Source organism: Coenobita brevimanus, chromosome 69 (genome assembly GCF_032717465.1).
Source record: "Coenobita brevimanus isolate Jiangsu-jjx chromosome 69, ASM3271746v2, whole genome shotgun sequence".
Lineage (NCBI taxonomy): Eukaryota > Metazoa > Arthropoda > Malacostraca > Decapoda > Coenobitidae > Coenobita > Coenobita brevimanus.
The window spans coordinates 29,411,915-29,429,649 of record NC_137022.1 but is presented as its reverse complement, the minus strand read 5'-3'; the positions used below and the strand labels follow the sequence as shown (position 1 = coordinate 29,429,649).

Here is a 17,735-nt window from a genome sequence, read left to right as displayed (position 1 = left end):
ACTCCATCACCCACCCACCCTCCACTCTTGTCCCTCCACTCTCTCCACATACCCTCTCTCTCACACACTCACTCATTCACTCAGTCACCCTCCACCTCATAGTTTTCCCCTCACTGTGTACGTAACCTCATGCAGTTGTACATCTATGTTCTCTCAACTCCTCCGCTCTAAGAGAGAGAGAGTGTGTGCGCGCGTGTGTGTGTGTGTGTGTGTGTGTGTGTGTGTGTGTGTGTGTGTGTGTGTGTGTGTGTGTGTGTGTGTGTGTCCAACTCTGGGCATAAGCATAACAACCCGTTCCCAGAGGCTCAGCAGCAGTCCTCGTACGTGCGACTCACCCTCACACGTCACAGCTTCGGCACCAATACCCACCATCCATATTGAATCCATGCTGGGCCTGTCTCATTCAGGACTGGTGTAGTGGTATTAACTGGGGTGTTTTTATGACGTGTTAGGTCTTGTGAAAATTCAGTATGTGTAGACGAAAGTCATCAAACCCTCCTGTCCTGGCATGAGATCGAACACGCGTGGTTTTGGACAACAGACCGCCTCTCATACCACTCAGCCACCACCTCCCTAAGCTGAATAAAATCGCATGTAGGTGGCAAGAATACTAATGGAAAATCGTCTGGGGGAAGCAGGAGTAACGTGGAATGAGTTTTGGTATTAGGGGCGACTATTTCTAAACCCATCACACGTTCCTAGGAGAGATTTCCCTGAGCTGAAAAAAATCGTCTGGCGGTAGCAGGCATTAAATAGTCATCGTACCAAAGGGGTTGATAAACGCTACATTATTTATTTACTCTTTATCTACAATTCATTTATTTTAAGACCGTGATTTCTGTCCCTTTGCAACTTATTTTACGAAACTCGTTGACAAGACAGAATTCATTGTCCTTTCCACTAGCACTTCTTTGTGACTATCCCTTTTACTTTAACTTGGCCTAAAATTGACACCTCTCCATCTTGATATGAAGTGGATGGCAACGGGATGTAGCACTAGAAGACGATGATAGTCACGAAAAAGTGGAAAGGATGTAGAGCAGCTGCATTAGTCTTATTCTGCCAACGAGCTACGTGAAATAAACATGATAAGGACGAAATTATGAGCACTAGAAACGATGCTAGTCACGAAGAAGTGGAAAAGATGCAGAGCTATAGTATTGTCTTTTTCTGTCACTGAACTACGTAAACAGGAAAAGCCAATGAACTACGTGAAATAAACAGGAAGAGACAATGAACTACGTAAAATAAGCAGGAAATGAACGAAAATGTAGGCCAGGTTAAGATGAAAAGGATATACCAGCGTGTTGTAGTGTGAGTCGAGTTACAGATCAGCATTTAAGATGGAGAGATGACAAGTTAGAGTGACCAGAGTGTAGGTTTTAAGGTCTCTCTCTCTCTCTCTCTCTCTCTCTCTTAATCGTAATGAAGGTTCGATGGGTTACATATACTCCTTTCACTCTAAATTGGCTTAAAATTGCCATCTCTCTCCATGGTGAGTTGTAACAGTTGAATAATACTTGAGTGTGATGCTAGTAGCGAAGAAGTGCTATGGAGAGGAAGTGGAGTCAGTACGGTATTTGTCTCTCGATTTTTTTTATGCAAGGAAGAAGGAACCTAAGGCCAGAAGTCTAAGATTGTTCCCTCTTAAAAAAAAAAAATCAAGATCAGTGTCGTTTCTTATAACTATAACTTTTAACTTGCATTTATAGGAAGGAAAACATTGAGTAGTGTGCATAATACGTTTATAATTGTCTACTTTAAAACATACATTTTCTTTTATGTTTTCTAAGTATTTGGATAGACTGATCTATTTTGAGCCAGCGTCCTCATTGCCTTTTAGCTCTGCCTCACATCTCACCTTTTTGACATCTTTTTTAGTTTAATTATGGTGCCAGTGAGGTGGAGGGGGGGATGTGGAGACCGAGGATGCGATGGAGGAATGGGGAGGAAAGGTATATGAGAGAGGGATGTGAGCTGGTGGGAGGGCTACGAAATGGCAGGGGACAGGACTACATGGAGGCGGTTTGTTTGTGGCCACCCCTTACAGGATTAAGGCGTCTGGCAGTAGATAGATGGATACTACCCACAGAGTATTCAGTTTATAGGGGAGATATCTTTTAGTGAAGGGGTTAATGGAGCAAGCAGGTGCTGATCCTTCAAATCTCTCTCCAATGAGGGATCCTTTCGTATTAGGGTCAAATAATTAATAGGTTTCAAGAATAGTTTCTTTTTAACAGGAGTAAGATTCGCAATACGTCATCATTGTATAGCGGTTAGGGATAGACAAGACCTAAGTGAGAAAATCCAGTGAAAATCCACAAAATCCCCGTCGTCTTCCGCGTAGTGTAAAACCAGTGGGAAGAATTAGGGTGCAAAAATACTCCTGTTGATAATTTAAACCAAGTTGAAATTGAAACGGGCGCATATGTGACCCAATTCCAACCATCCTGACAAGTTTCCATCGAAGTTTTTTTTTTTTTTTTTTCCAGTTTCGGCTACACACACACACACACACACACACACACACACACACACACACACACACACACACACACACACACACACACCAGCATGCTATATTGACTCAACATCGCGTCATTACACTCTTAGATATTTAGCTGTTGAAGAAAGAAAGATTTCCATATATATATATTTTTTTCCTGTTTTCATTTATTTTTTCCTGTTTTTTCTTTAATTTCTTTGTTTTCCTGATTATTTTTCTTGCTTTTCCTTTTTTTGTTCTTACCTGTTTTCTTTTCTTTTTTTGTCTCGTTAAATTTGTTTCTTCTTTTTAGTTTTTCATTATTATATACTTTCTATGTTTCCTTGTTTTTCATTTCTTTATTTTGTTCTTTCTCTTTTTCATGCCTTTCTTAAAAATATACTTTGCTGTGGTCGTTTTAGTTCATTTTGTATTTTGCCCTCTCTCTCTCTCTCTCTCTCTCTCTCTCTCTCTCTCTCTCTCTCTCTCTCTCACCTGGGGGAAATTAAACAAGCATTTTTTTTTACCTTTGTGTGTTATTTTTTACAAGCTGGCGTCAGGAAAAGTCTCAGCCGAAGAAATTGTTTTTGGACGCTGTGTTAATGAGAATAATAACAGGAGAGGATGTGGCTTGTTGAGAATGTGGTAATAATAATGATAATAATAAAAACAACGAAAATAATAAAAATAATAATGGAAGAGAATGTGGGTTCTGTTCAAAATGTAATAATAATAATAATAATAATAATAATAATAATGGTAATGATAATAATGGAAGTGAATGTGGATATTGTTGAGAATAATGTGGTAATAATAAGAATAACAAGAGAATGTGGGTTGAGATCGACTATTGTAAAATAAAAGAATAGCAATAAAGAAGAAGGAGTAGGTGAACGAGGAAAAGAAGAGGAGGAGGAGGAGGAGAAGAAAAGAGGAGGGGGAAGAGAAGAGGATGTGGTTTCTTAATAAAAAAAAATAAAATCGAATATGTAGAATATGAGGTTTATGTGAAGAGGGGACTTGATAAAACTTAAAAGGAAGGATAGACGCATGAATTAACAGTAGCAATACATGTATAAATTCGACTTAGCGGTAATGTTAGGGAAAAATACATGCCATATGGAAGGTATTAAGGGAAAGTATTTTAAGAGAAGTAAGAGAAAGGGGTATTATGCAGAAAATGGGAAGTATGAGAAAGTAATACATAGAAAATGGAGAGAGAAAATATTACACAAAATGGAAAGTGAGTTGGGGTAGGTGAAGGAGAGGGGAAAAGAGGAGATACGTATTTATTTATTATCAGTGGAAATGTTTGGAACAGTTTGTGAATGTTTAGAGATAAGGGAAGAGTCTGAAGAACGTTTAAATGTTATAGTATGCCAAGGAGTGAGGGAAATGCGTAGAAAACGGAGTGTGTATGTGTGATAGGGGGTCACTGAAGACAGCAGTAGCCAGTGAAGATAAGATATGTGTATAAAGAAAATAAGTAAATGTACCAAAGAAAATGATGCCAGGAACACAGCCTGAGAGTAATGGAAAGTAGGAGGAAAAGGGAAAATGAAGAAAAAAACGTAGAAAAAGGAACGAGTGTGTTGAGAGAGACTCGTATAATTAATGCATTAAGAGTAAGAAAAAAGAAAAGATGGAAAATAAAACGGTATGGGTGTGATGGGGAATTGATGTAATTAATGCATTCAGAATAAGAAAAAAAAAGGGAATTTAATGCCAAAGGTAAAAAAAAAAAAATAAAGATGAAACAGGTGCAAAAAAAATATAGGAAATAGGCGTAGAAAACGGAATATGGATGTGAGGGAGGGGGGGAAACTCGTGTAAATCAATGAAGTGGCTGGGTGAGACTTCCAAAGGCTTGAGGGAATTCACAAACGCCTGTTGGTCACTGAAGGAGGAGGAGGAGGAGGAGGAAGCTACTGCGATGAGTATTAAACGTTTACACCTAACTTGGTATAGTAATTCGAGTGCTAAAGACTGTTTGTGAATTCTTTTTATATTTATTAATTCTCTTCTGTCATTTAGGGGAAACTGGCTTAGATGGGTGGGTGATTGATGGATAATTACGATTTTTATTTTTTTCTTGTCAGTTCTGGTATCGTAGGGAAAGGATACATCAATGAAATGTTTTGGTAAAGGATTGTTCACCGGAACGTTTTGGTGTGTGGAAAAGGGAATGAGACGAACGTTCTTGAGTGCCTGATGAGGAGTGTTAAATTGAACGTTTTTTGAGTGTTGAACGTTATGAGTGTTTGATGAGGAATAAGCTGAATGTTTCTGAGTCTCGAGACCAGAGGGATCAGTTGAACGTTTTGAATGCCTGGTGAGTGTTAAATTGAACGTTTGTGAGCCTGGAAAGAAGAAGGATCAGTCGAACGTTCTTGAGTGCCTGATGAGTGTTAAATTGAACGTTTTGGGGTCTAGGTAGAAGAGAGATCAGTTGAACGTTTTGAGCGCCTGAGTGGAAATGATCAAGTGAACGTTCTGAACTGGAAGAAAAAAAAAAGAAGCCAGTTTCCCCAGAATTTAGTCCAACGGGAGAGCAAATGTCCAGCAATGTCAGGGGGATTCCAGTGAGATGGAGGCCGAAAATGAGGAGGGCTCGAGGTAGCCTGGGTTAGAATAAGGTAGAGATATTACGGGAAGCGATAGCCACCGTTGTTAGTTAAGAAAAAGATGACTGGGTTGGAGAAAGTTTGATATAGATGAGTTAATTTTTTGATGGAGGGATCAGAGAGTGATGCAAAAATAGGTGACAGTCAGGAGGCTTACAGTTGTTTTTGATTAAGGAGATAGGGTCGCTGATGTGAAAAGAGAAGAGTTGAGGATGAAGAGCTTGTTATCGTAGAAGTGCGACATGGAAGAATTAGTGTCGAGACAGAGAGAGAGAGAGGTGGACTTGCAGAATTGGCCATCTTGGGAGAGTGATATGGCCTAAGACAAGAAGAATTGAATGTGCAGTATTAAGCGTGTTGGGTGATTTAGAACTGAACATCTTAGAAGTTTGGCATTGAGGAGAAGAAGGGGTGAATTGGGAATAAGGATGGGAAGTGGGAATGTGGAGAAGAAGAGGAATTGTGTAGGAGTGGATGAGAAAAGGGAATGTGGAGAAGAAGGAATGGATTGGAAGAAGGATAGAGGAGAAGAAGAGGTGGACTGGAAAAGGTATAGAGGAGAAGAAGAATGGATGGATGGGAAGAGAGATTCTGGAGAAGAAGGGGTGGATGGAGAGAGGGATAATGGAGAAGAGGTAGATGATGAAGGCCAAGTAGTCTAGTTGAGGAGAACCTAGTATAAAGAAGACATATGAGGTGCTGGTTGAGGGGAGTATGGAGAAGAGAAGTATAAGAGGATTGAAAATATAGTGTTAGGATAAAGCGTTCAGGATCCCCTTCTGGACACTTGCCCTCCTTACTGCAGCAGGTGGTACAAAGAACAAACACACAACCTTATACAAAAACAGGAGGAAGAGGAGGAGGCGGAGGAGTGCCTAAGGATAAAGCCACGCCACTTAGGGACGCTCGCTGCTCCCCCTCACTACGATCACCTCTCTTATTCTTGCTACACTTTGACGATTTTACTCAGGTCACGGGGTCACTTCCTGAATGTACAGGGTTTATGTATCCTCTTACTTAAACCCCCTATTCGCCATCAGGGCTCTGTTGTCGAGTTATTTTTTTTAATAAGCTCAGTTTAATCCGTTTGGTATACCATTCTGGAACCACCTCTTTTGTAACGAGGCATTTTTCGCTAATTTCAGGCCCTTTTCACTAATTTTAGGTGTTGTTCACAAATCTTAATGGAGTACTCAACACCTGACCCCATCCTTGGCAGGGAATGAAGGGCCAGGTTGATGATTATGTGGAATAGAACCGCCTGGTGGTAGCAAAAACAAACACATATATATATAAACAGAGGTCACCGTACTGAAGGGGTTTCTTGGACATGGCCTGAGACTTGCCGGTGTTGGCCAAGTTGAGTCGAGTTGGAATGTACATATATATATTTATAATTTATATACTCTGGGTGTATAACCAGGTGCGGGTTGTTTTGCAGCAGTCTTATACATTAATGGGGTTAATAAATAATCTGCTTCTTATAAACACAACTGAGGTATGGAAAGCCATGTACAGGACATTTATCATTCTTGTAGATTCGGAGCCGTACTCTCGCTGGCACATGAGGCTTCGAAGCACCTCTACCTCAGTGATTTATTTTGCCTGTTACACATTAGTACTCCTGTGCATTAAGCCGTTCAGATATACACACGGTCTGCATCAGTGACATACAGGAGTGGATATAGATGTCATGCGAGTCATCCGCAAAATAAATAATTGAGGAAAAGGCTTCACGAATCACCCTGACCAGCCAGAATGCGCTCCGTAAATGCATCCACATTAGTTTACAGTAAATCCTCTTGAACGTGGTAAGCAGAGTCTCTAGCAGACAACAGCAACTACACGACAGCCTTATCCAGGAACACAAACGTACGCTAGTTGACTCACTTATGTAAGAAACCGTACGGCAGTGCCAAAGGAATGAGTGTGACCCTACGGGGGATGTGTTTTTGTCAGCGTTACAGTTCTTAGGGGGCCAAACAAACCAGCAGTCACCCCCCTGTCATGATTTGCTTTGGCAGGAGGACCGAGAGACGTGGGATGATTAAGTCCTTCCTCTCCCTTGACCATCTTAGGGAAAAATAAATCTAGGATGGGATCATAAAGTTTGTCAGTTCTCATGAGGCCAGACAGACTCGCGATCACCTCCCTGCCATGATTTATTTTTTGTAGGTGGAACGAGAGACCTGGGACGATTCTGTGCTTCATGTCCCTAGTCCCTCTTGTCAAAAACAGATCTAAGGGGTTGGATCGTATGGTTTGTGTATTTAGCCCCCTGGTTGACATGGACTAGTGTTCTGGGTCACATGAAGGACACAGCAGCAGGGCACACACAGACCAGGACACACACACCAGGACACATGGCAGCTAGACCTTACAGCACCTGGGGGAGCTTGCAGGACACATAATCAGTCATACAGCACCTAGGGCAAAGAAGCAGCCAGGGCACACACTACAGCCAGGGCAATTGTCACCCAGGATACTTTATGTGTCCCGGTACTTACATCCACAGAGTCACATGTATCAGCAAACCACACATTAACCAGGATTAGTTAATGTTATGCATCCTTTTAGCGTCCACCAGGTAGCCAGTTTCACCAGGACACGACACACTGAGCCAGTGTATATTACCCGGAATCTGTGTATTGCCCTGTGCACCTCTATAAACTCAACACTTCCTATCATAAATATTGGGGTGGGTGGGTGTATTTTTATCGTATATATTAATAATGTATATACAAACACGGAGACGGGCAGCATATACAACGCCTCCCAAGCATTGACCCCATACACTAAGATGCCATAATTTTCTCAGCTCCTTCCTTGCTACGCACAGACGATTTTCTTCTACTTAGGGAAAGCCTCGGTATGAAGGGGTTGAGGATAACGTCATCGATGTGAAGAGGCCAACCTTTTCAATTTGATGACGCGTATTATGATTTATTCCTGTCACAATACCTCTAATTTTAATCAGCTTTTTACTTTTGTCCAGATATAAGTGCAGAACTTGTTAGTAAATTTAACTTTCTACCTTCCATCCTTGCTTTCAGTCTTTTTCTTTTCTTTTTTTTTTGTTCGTCGTTTCAGTACAATGACTTGCTTTTATTCTTGCTGTCTCGAGATGATTACATTATTATTTTTTTTTCTTGGGGGGGGGGTGAGAGGTTAGCTTCTGTTTTCCATTTCCCCTTTCACTACAAGATGTCACCCTCCAAAAAGTTACCTAAAATCGTGTGTAGAAGAAATATAAAGCTATGTCTTCAACTTGAGGAGGTCAGCCCCTTAAAACCACACATTCATATAATTTTCCTCATGCTGTCACTAAACAATTAATCTCATCTTAGAGCCCACAGATAGAAAACTTAACGAAGGCCTTATCTAACACCCGCAGTTCCAATAGCCTTTCGTGATTAAAGTTAGAAATTGCATGAATGAAATATGAATAATTGTGTTGAAATGGTTCATGGGATTTCCTTGACCCGCGAGAGACAGTAGGCAGCGATGAATAGAACTCTTCTTGTGTGTATCAGTAATCTCAAAAGCTCGTGGATATATATATATCGAAAATTACGAAAAACAAAATATAGATGTAAGGTATTTCTTGTTATTTTGATTAAAATGATTGTCTTATAAGAGAATTGGAAGTTAATTAGAATGGGCCAGAATTACTAATAGAAAAAATGGTTAATTGGTATGTTATTTATTTATATTTGTGAGCACTGGATATGAATTAATATAGGGCAGAGTTGTTATTAAAAGAAAGAGTAAAGTGATTTTGTCTTAAGAAAAGTTTATTGGGATATCAATATACATTTTTAGAGAGAACCGAAAGTGAGTAAAATAAGCTAGAGTTAAAAAAAAAAGAAAAAAAGCTGAATTTGTTATTGGAAAAAAAAAAGCGAAGAAAAGGTGGAGTAATTTTGTTTTCAGGATAGTGTTATGGGATATTAATATTGCTTAATTTTGAAAGCAAATTGGAAGAGAGTTAAACAGGCGAGAGATTATTTAAGAAGGATATATTGAGATGGCTGGTATTCATTTTATTGTTCTTAAATTTTGTGAGAATTGGCCAGAGTTGCTGTATAGAAAAAAGTTAAGGGGTTTTGTCTGCAGGCTCATGTCCAACAAATCTATTGGTAATTCAAACCCATTTTTTTTTTAAAGTGAGGGGTGACTTAGGGAATTTAATGTGTTAGAAATTGGTGTTTGGGACGGTGACTGATGACTGTGGCAAGTTTATGTACGTGTGTGTATTCTGGAAGGAGGAACAATAAGCTTTGTGGATCTTATTTATTTGTATGTTTTTGTTTTTATTTATCCTTTTGCTGTGAAAGCGAGACTGTTAAGGTTATCTCTTTCACTGTGACGACAACTTCGACATTGCATTCTTGCAAACAACAGATGGTATTACTTATTTGAGATTTTAATGCACTAGTGGGGTTCGATTAACTTAAGTCCTCATCAACCCCTTCACTACAAATGGCCCTCTCCAGAAGTGAATAAAATCATGATGTAGGAGCAAGAATGTAGTTTAAGATGCAACGTACTGAAGAGGCTCCAACATTCATTATCATTAGCTTTGTGTGTCTTGATGTATAAGTAAACAATGAAGTATCTAAGAGCTAAACATTTAGTTAGTATACATTGTGTTTTACATCTTACAGTTCTGTACATAAGTCTAACTACATGCTGGTGAGTATTCAGTATGTAAAAGGAAGTGTTTAACCTCAGCTCTGCGAGGATACATATTTTTTGGTTACTTCCCCCAGATCGTTTTTACTCATTAGGAGACTTTTCGAACTGGAGTGGTCAGATTTAGACTTGATTAACCCTCTTTCGCCATGTTGGTGCTGTAAATCATTTCTATGCGTTATCAATGTGGGAGACTAACGAGACTAACATTGAACTGGCAGGGTTAGATATTGCCCTCATTAACAAGCTCGTTGGTAGAGGTAGTTCTTAAGCTGTATACAGGTCTTTGGTAGCAGCAAGATGAGAGAAATATGGCGTCATTACAATCTTACAATCTTCTTTTTAATGTCTTCTTGCCACTGACAGATTTTTTTTTGCTTTCCGGAGGTCTCGTTAAAAAAAAAAAGAAAAAAAAAGGCATCATTCTTATATATCTTCTTGATAATTACAGGTCTTGTGGGGAAAAGTTAATGGGTATTGTTTTTGTTTATATTATTTTCTTGAAGTAATTAAAATCCGTCTTCAGCAGAGTATTAAAAAATCTCGTAGTGAAAGGTGAAGGGCCATTGTTGTTATTAATGTGTCTTCTTTATCTAAGTAAAATCCCTCTTTAACAACCACAGTAAATGAAGCAAGTAAATGAGGCAAATCACAAAATCAAATCCTTCTTTAACAACCACAACTAACGAGACAAATCACCAAATAAAATCCTTCTTTAGCATCCGCAATAACTGAGGCAAATCACAAAATAAAATCCTTCTTTAGCATCCGCAATAACTGAGACAAAATCACCAAATAAAATCCTTCTTTAGCATCCGCAATAACTGAGCCAAATCACCAAATAAAATCCTTCTTTAGCATCCGCAATAACTGAGACAAAATCACAATGTAAAGTGACGTTATTGTAAGAACCTTCGAAATGTTTATCAAATTATAATCCATCCTTTGCAGCCAAAATAAATGAAATAAAGAGACGCGGTTTTGAGGTCGTGAAAAGTATGCTAATTAACTCAGCTATAATGTCTTTGGTTATATTTTATTTCTCTTTATATACGGTAGAAGTATATCAAAGTGGAGAGGTTAGATATGTGCCTATCCTTCATTAAGCTCGTAAAAAGTAAATAAACAAAAAAATAAGTCTCCCAAATCGTTCTGAGGTAGCAGGAGTAAGTCCAAAAAAAAAAAAAAAAAAAAAAAAAAAAAAAGAGAGAGAGCTCTCACGGAAACCTTAATTCCTTCTCTGTGGCGACTCATTTTTGTGGTGGATTCCAGATGGTAGCAGACGATTTTTATGGTTTTAGAAAGCCCCTTGCGTAGAGATTATGAAGGCTTTACCGGCATCCAACCCCCCTGATCGAAAAGCCTGCCATAAGCTGAGTAAAATCGTCTGTAGGTTGAGAGAATGAAATGAAAAAGAGGTAGAGAGATTGGAATGAAAAAAACCTCTTTCTAAAGGATTAAGTTGTATAGATAGATAGGTGGATAGATAAAGGGAAGGACAGCTTTATAACTACCCTCAAGCTTTCATGATTACTGACCCACTGACTGCCTCTATATATTTATTTTTCTGTATATATATAAAGACATTTATTATTATACTTCTACACTAAACGCTTAATTTTTTTTTTAATCATATTTTCATTTTTTCAGTTTTTTTATTTTACAAGGGAGAGCCATAGATATTTCTCAGAATTTTATATATACACCCAGTTTCTTCCTTGTGTGAATGAAGGGGTTAGGAAACTGGAAGAAAAAAAAAAAATTGAGTCTGTTTTGAAAAAGTTACGAAGAAATGTGGTGTTTTTTTGAGCTACGGGGAATTCAATGTTTTGGAAAAGTTACGAGAAATTTTGTGTTCTGAAAAAGTTACTCGATTTTTTTTTTTTTTTGAAGAAGTTGAGAGAAATTATGTTTCCAAAAAAATACGAATTTTTTTTTGAAAGTTTCGTGAAATGTGTGTTTTGAAAAAGTTAAAAGTACTTTTGTGTTGAAAAAGTTACAAGAAAATTATAAAACTGAAAAATTTGAGAGAAATCTGTGTTTTGAATGTTGCGTGAGATTTATTTATTTATTTATTTTTAAGAAGCTAAGAAGACGTTTGATGTGTTTTGAGTTACGAGAAATTTTGTGTATTTTGAGGAAGTTATTTATGTACGAGATTTTCTGTTTTGAAAAATGTTACGGTATACATAGATTTATATATATGGCATTTGTTGTTTTTGTTGTTGATGGACTTTTTTATTTTTTTTTTTGGAGGGGAGGTGATCTTTAACCCATTCACTACGATGACGTCCCCCCACCCTTTTTTTCCCCCTTGCTGGCTCCTGACGATTTCCTCTTCAGCTTTAGGTATACTCTTGGAACTGCAGTGGATAGATAGACAGAGCGATAGATAGATATAGTCCTCGTCGTTCCTTTCCCTAACACAAGACCTTCTTAACTTTATTGAAAATCGTCTGGAGCCAGCAAGAATACAGAAATAATGACGCAAGGAAGTCAGGATGGTCCACTTTCCTCTTCCACTATCCACCCCTCTTCAGGTGGACCTTTAAGACCTGAGTCCTTAAGATGATCCACTTTCCTTCACCACCATCCACCCCTCTTTTTGTGGACTTTTAAGACGGTATTTGAGTCCTGAAGATGATCCACTTTCCTTCTCCACTATCCACCCCTCTTCATGTGGATTTTTAAGACGGTATTTGAGTCCTGAAGGTAATCCACTTTCCTTCTCCACTATCCACCCCTCTTCATGTGGATTTTTAAGACGGTATTTGGGTCCTTAATTTTTGGTACCATTTTCTTAAAGAGTTTAGGTTCTTGCTCTTTTCTTTCCCCCTTTGTTTTTAGTACCAGAATTTATCAGCCACTCAGACCCTCATTTTCACACCCTTTGGCCTTCCCTTTTGCACTGTTTCATCTTTCCCTTTTCTCATCTTGATTTCTTGTAACTTTTTTTTTCGATCTCGTGTTTTTTACTCATGTTTTTTTTTGGTGTTTCTTTTCCCTCCTTTCTTCTCCCTTCTTGTGTTTATATGTGAGTGTCTTCGATCTTACCTTACTCCCTTTTTAATAATCAGCAACTTTTTTTTTATTGAGATTTAATGACCTTTTTCTCGAGATTCTTGACCTTTTCCTCGATTTTTCTTTTCTTTCATCATGAGACAATGCAGCTTAGGTCCTGATGATTTACACCTCAACTTTATGAACAAATCTGATGTAAAAAAGAAAAAAAATCAGTCCTGGTGTGTTCTTCCTTTACGAATACCAGTTTCATGCATAGGTGTAGATTTTCATTTTTTTTTTTCTTGAGTTTGATTTTGATGTCACGATAAATCAGTAGCGATGTCCCCGAATGATGTCCCTGTTGTTACTTTTTAGCTCCCAAATTGATGTCCCCCTGCTCTGGTGGGGGCTTTTGCGGGTCGAGGGCTGGGCTGGGCTGGATTGGGCTTGGGCTTGGTGAGGGGTGTGTAGAGCTGCAAGAAAAGGGTGAAGGACACGGACATCGCCCCTCTTTAGATGTCCAAGGGCATGTCAGCGCTTCCTTCCACTATGTCCAAGTCGTCGTCTCCGTCCTCGTCGTCGTCCTCCACGTAATTGCTGACCTCCTCGCTGTTCACTATCGCATCTGTGAACAAAAAGACACCGTAAATGAAAGCAAAAAAGAAAGCAACACTTGAACAAATGAACGTCCAAAAAAACGACATTTAAATCAATAAACGTAACCAAATTGAACAGCCGTATCATTGTTGCATAGATAAAAGTTTGTAAGGGGAAGACAAATTAATGGATGATATTAAGGTGAATATATACCTTCTGAAAGTATAATACCTTCTCAGTTATACGTGTCTTAGCTGAGTATATCTTTATGACGTCATTCAAATAACAGCATTGACAACCTACAGTCCTTGCGGAGTTACAAGTATTGCAGTGTGTGTGTGTGTGTGTGGTAAGAAGTGACATACATTTGGGGGAGGCGGTGGCTCAATCGGTAGAGAGGTGGCCTGCAGTCCCACCGGACCCAGGTTCGAATCCCGGCTGGGGCAGGGAACAGTTTAAGGATTTGAATTTCATTAAATCAGGCTTTACTGATCTACCAGAAGACCCGCCGACATGTCGTAAAAATACCCCCGCTAATACCAATACACCAGTCCTGTATGAGACAGCCCTAGCATGTATTCAATATGGACGGTGGGTGTTAGCGCCGAAGTGGTGACATGTAGAGGTGTATGATATGTAGGAGGACTGCTGGGCCTTGATAGCAGGCTGTGAAGCCTATGCCCAGAGTCGGACACATAAAAAAAAAAAAAAAAAAAAACTTACCACAGTTGGGTGTGTTGCGTGTGCGGGTGTTTGGCAGCTCCACACCATGCCTGTCCACACACCAGCACACCCCAGCCCCCGTGTGGCATTGTGTGGCCTGGTAGTAACCCTCGCTGTCACACTCAGGGATGTAGCCACCTGTCACAGTAACGGTACATTAGTTTTGTTTATTTTGCACCCGCATGCAGAGTTACCATGCCCTTTCCCGGTACCCTTGTGTCGTCTTAGTGCCTGTGGAAGTAATACCTTATTTTTTTACTTTTGTTTCTGTATGTGCAAGTTGAATTACACGCTGTTAGACGTCATAAAATCACACCTCATATTGCCACACCTTACATTGTCACACTTCACACCTCACACTGCCACACCTCGCACTGCCACATCACACACTGCCACATCTCACACTGGCACACTTCTCACGGGCATGTATAACGTACCATACACTATCACAGCTCATGCTTCTCTCTCTCTCTCTCTCTCTCTCTCTCTCCCACACACACACACACACACACACACACACACACACACACACACACACACACACACACACACACAAAGCGTCACAACTCTCACCGCCACACCTAAATCTGTCACAACTTTTTTAACGCCGTGTATTTTTCCGTATAATTACAATGGCTAAAAAAAAAAAAAAGGTCTAATCCCGAGCCAATTATTTCTATCCTGAACAATACGGCGTCAAATAATGGACCTCTTGACCGTAAATGTTGAGCCCAGTGTTGTAAATATCGGTGTATCGGGTTTATATTGGTGTTGGAAATACATATGAGACCCCCCTACCCCGCACGCCGACATCCCGTTTTCTTTCGTCAGGCCAGGATGATCGAGAGAGGGATTGATAGACTTAGGATTAATTTTACGTCCTAACAAACACTATTTATTTATTTTATTTAGAGGGAAGACAAGGAAATGGGAGTGTTGTTTTTTTTTTTATTTACAAGGGAATCGAAATTAATGGCAACTGAGCAATATTGTCCTTCATAGGTTTTCAAAATTTAAATAAAAAATGCAGGAGGATCTGAAACTGAGAGAGAGAGAGAGGCTAAGATAAATCCACTTCAAGGCTTTGGCGTCACCGTACAGAAGAGGTCATTTAATTGATGTTCATATTAAAAGGAAAGGAAAAGGACTGGCAAATGGGACTGAAACAAAAGCGGAAATGTTGGCAGAATGAGTAAGGAAGGTTGCCAGGGGAAGAGAAAAGAATGCAACGGGGGAAAATGTTGCAAAATGACTATAATGTTGCAAGGGGGAAAACTGTTGCAAGGTGGCTATAATGTTGCAAGATTAAAATGTTGCAAGGTGGCTAAAATGGTGCAGGGGAAAATGTTGCAAGGTGACTTAAATGTTGCAAGGTGACCAAAATGTTGCAAGGTGACTTAAATGTTGCAAGGTGACCAAAATGTTGCAAGGTGACTAAAATATTACAAGGGAAATTGTTGCAAGGTGACAAAATGTTGCAAGTGGAAGGCTGAGAAAACGTTTTAAGAGGTATAATAATAATAATAATAATAATAATAATAATAATGATGATAAAAATCGTTGCAAGGAGGAGTAAAGAAAATGTTTTGATGGGAAACTGTATTAAATAATCCAGCCTACCAATCAGGCCCTTGCTGGCTTTGCGCAGGGCGGCACACGGCCTCTCTGACTTGTCGAAACATTTGCACCACTCCCGGGCAGACAGGAAGATGTCCCTGGGTGAGAGAGAGTGAGTTAGAGTGAGCGAGTGAGAGAGTAAGAGTTACATAGATAAATAAACCACACATAGACACTGGGAGCCGTGAGAGAAGGTCCAGCTTGGTTACTGAGAGAGAGAGAGAGAGAGAGAGAGAGGGAGGATACATAGACCATACAGATATTACTATCCCTAAGAGGAATTCCAGCTTTATTATTGGGGGGAGAGAGAGAGAGGGGGGGTGGGGGAAGGGGGTAGCAGGGGTGGCGGGGGAGAGAGATAGAAGGGGAGGGGGGAGAGGTAAGGAAGATGAATGGTATGGGGTGGAGGCTGTGAGGGGAAAGGGAGATAGAAGGGGAGGGGGGAAGGTAGGAGAGGTGGTGGAGGTAGTGGATGAAAGATGGAAGAGGAGGGGACTGGGAAGGTTGTGGAGGGAGAGGGAAGGGAGGGGGAAGAGGGTAGGAGAGGAGGGGACGGGGGAGATTGTGGAGGGAGAGGGAAAGGGAGATCAAGGGGAGGGGGAAGAGGCTATGAGAGGAGGGGACTGGGGAGGATGTGGAGGGAGATGGGTAGGAAGGGAGGTTAGGGAGTGGGGAGGGGATAAAAGAGGAGAAAACTTGGGCAAATCAAGGGGATGGGTCGGGCCAGAGTTAGAGGCGGACTTTCCTTCTTCCCCAACTTGCTTCCCCATCACTCACCAGCAGCATCTTAGAAAACACATCAAGGAAGACATTTATACTTATTCCTCTCTATTTTTATCATTTATTTTAAGCTAAGAAGATAAACATACTAAGTAGCGTCTGAAAAAACACAAGTACTAATTCATTTGTATTTATATTTTCACTTACAATTCTTATAAGTGTAGGAAATGTATGTTCTTGTGTGTGGGTTTAAGGCGTGGAGTAATATTATCTTACTATATTTCTTCTTATTTATCTTTCTCACTTGTCTTTATTCTTACTATTTTTTTTTAAGTCGAGGAAATATATGTACTGCTGCGGACACTAATATCGATCCACCGATAAATAACGAGACAGTGAACAGTGACTTTGGAAACCCCGTACTGTAGTCATTAGAGCGTAGCAGACGTTACAGAATATAGTGTAAGATTTTCATAAAAGTTCAACATAAAAAAAAGCTAAATAATTCTCTCTGCAATACTACCTGTCTGTGAAGTATTTTTCTCTGCAGTATTACCTGTCTGTGAGTAAAGACAGGTAATATAATCTTACCTATCCAGATCGCATCGGTCAATAAATGGCTTGATGCAGCGTTCATGGTCATCGTGCTCAAGTTGGTACAGCTCCTTAACACTCAGCCTCCCATCGCTATCCCCGTCCAGGTGACCCAGCATCCACGACACTTCTGGTTTACACCAAGACGGCGCCGCTGGAGGAGGAAGAGAGAGAATTAGGTCACGGCTCCTATGACCTACTCGGAGGCATACTAGAATACCGTACTAGAGTTACCCCGAGCATCAAAAGTGACCCGATATTCATGATACCTTAAGAAAACAAAAAAGACGATAGCCACTTACCCATTTTCTCCTCTTGAAGATACCTGCTTAATTGTTATCCTCTTCTTTATCTGTGTTACCTGCGTCTCCTTCCCTCTTACCGCCTATATTTAGCTTGTTTCCTTAGATAGCTAGATAAGGGAATGTTCTTGAGTAGTAATAGTTAGCATTTTTTTTTTTTCGTATATCATTACGTTATGTTACTCGTAAGCCCACCACCGTTACTTCACCACAGTTACTTCCCGCTATAGCTGGCTTCACACACACACACACACACACACACACACACACACACACACACACACACACACACACACACACACACACACACACACACACACACACACCTCTAACGCCGACACAGAGGACGTAAAAATAGCAACCAGGAAGACAGAT

At 40.0% G+C, this 17,735-nt stretch overlaps 1 protein-coding gene across 1 annotated transcript in view; it reads right to left on the bottom strand.

Moving 5' to 3' along the window:
* Positions 1–13,113: 13,113 nt before the first annotated feature.
* The window catches only part of Cow (Proteoglycan Cow), a 214,101-nt gene continuing 209,479 nt past the window's right edge, over positions 13,114–17,735 (bottom strand). Inside the window, exons 9-12 of the mRNA XM_080277436.1 lie at positions 17,056–17,212; positions 15,748–15,842; positions 14,128–14,265; positions 13,114–13,432 (exon numbers count right to left, since the gene is read on the bottom strand). Coding sequence (XP_080133562.1) covers positions 13,320–13,432; positions 14,128–14,265; positions 15,748–15,842; positions 17,056–17,212 — 503 coding nt within the window. The 3' untranslated portion in view covers positions 13,114–13,319. The remainder of the gene's footprint in view (positions 13,433–14,127; positions 14,266–15,747; positions 15,843–17,055; positions 17,213–17,735) is intronic.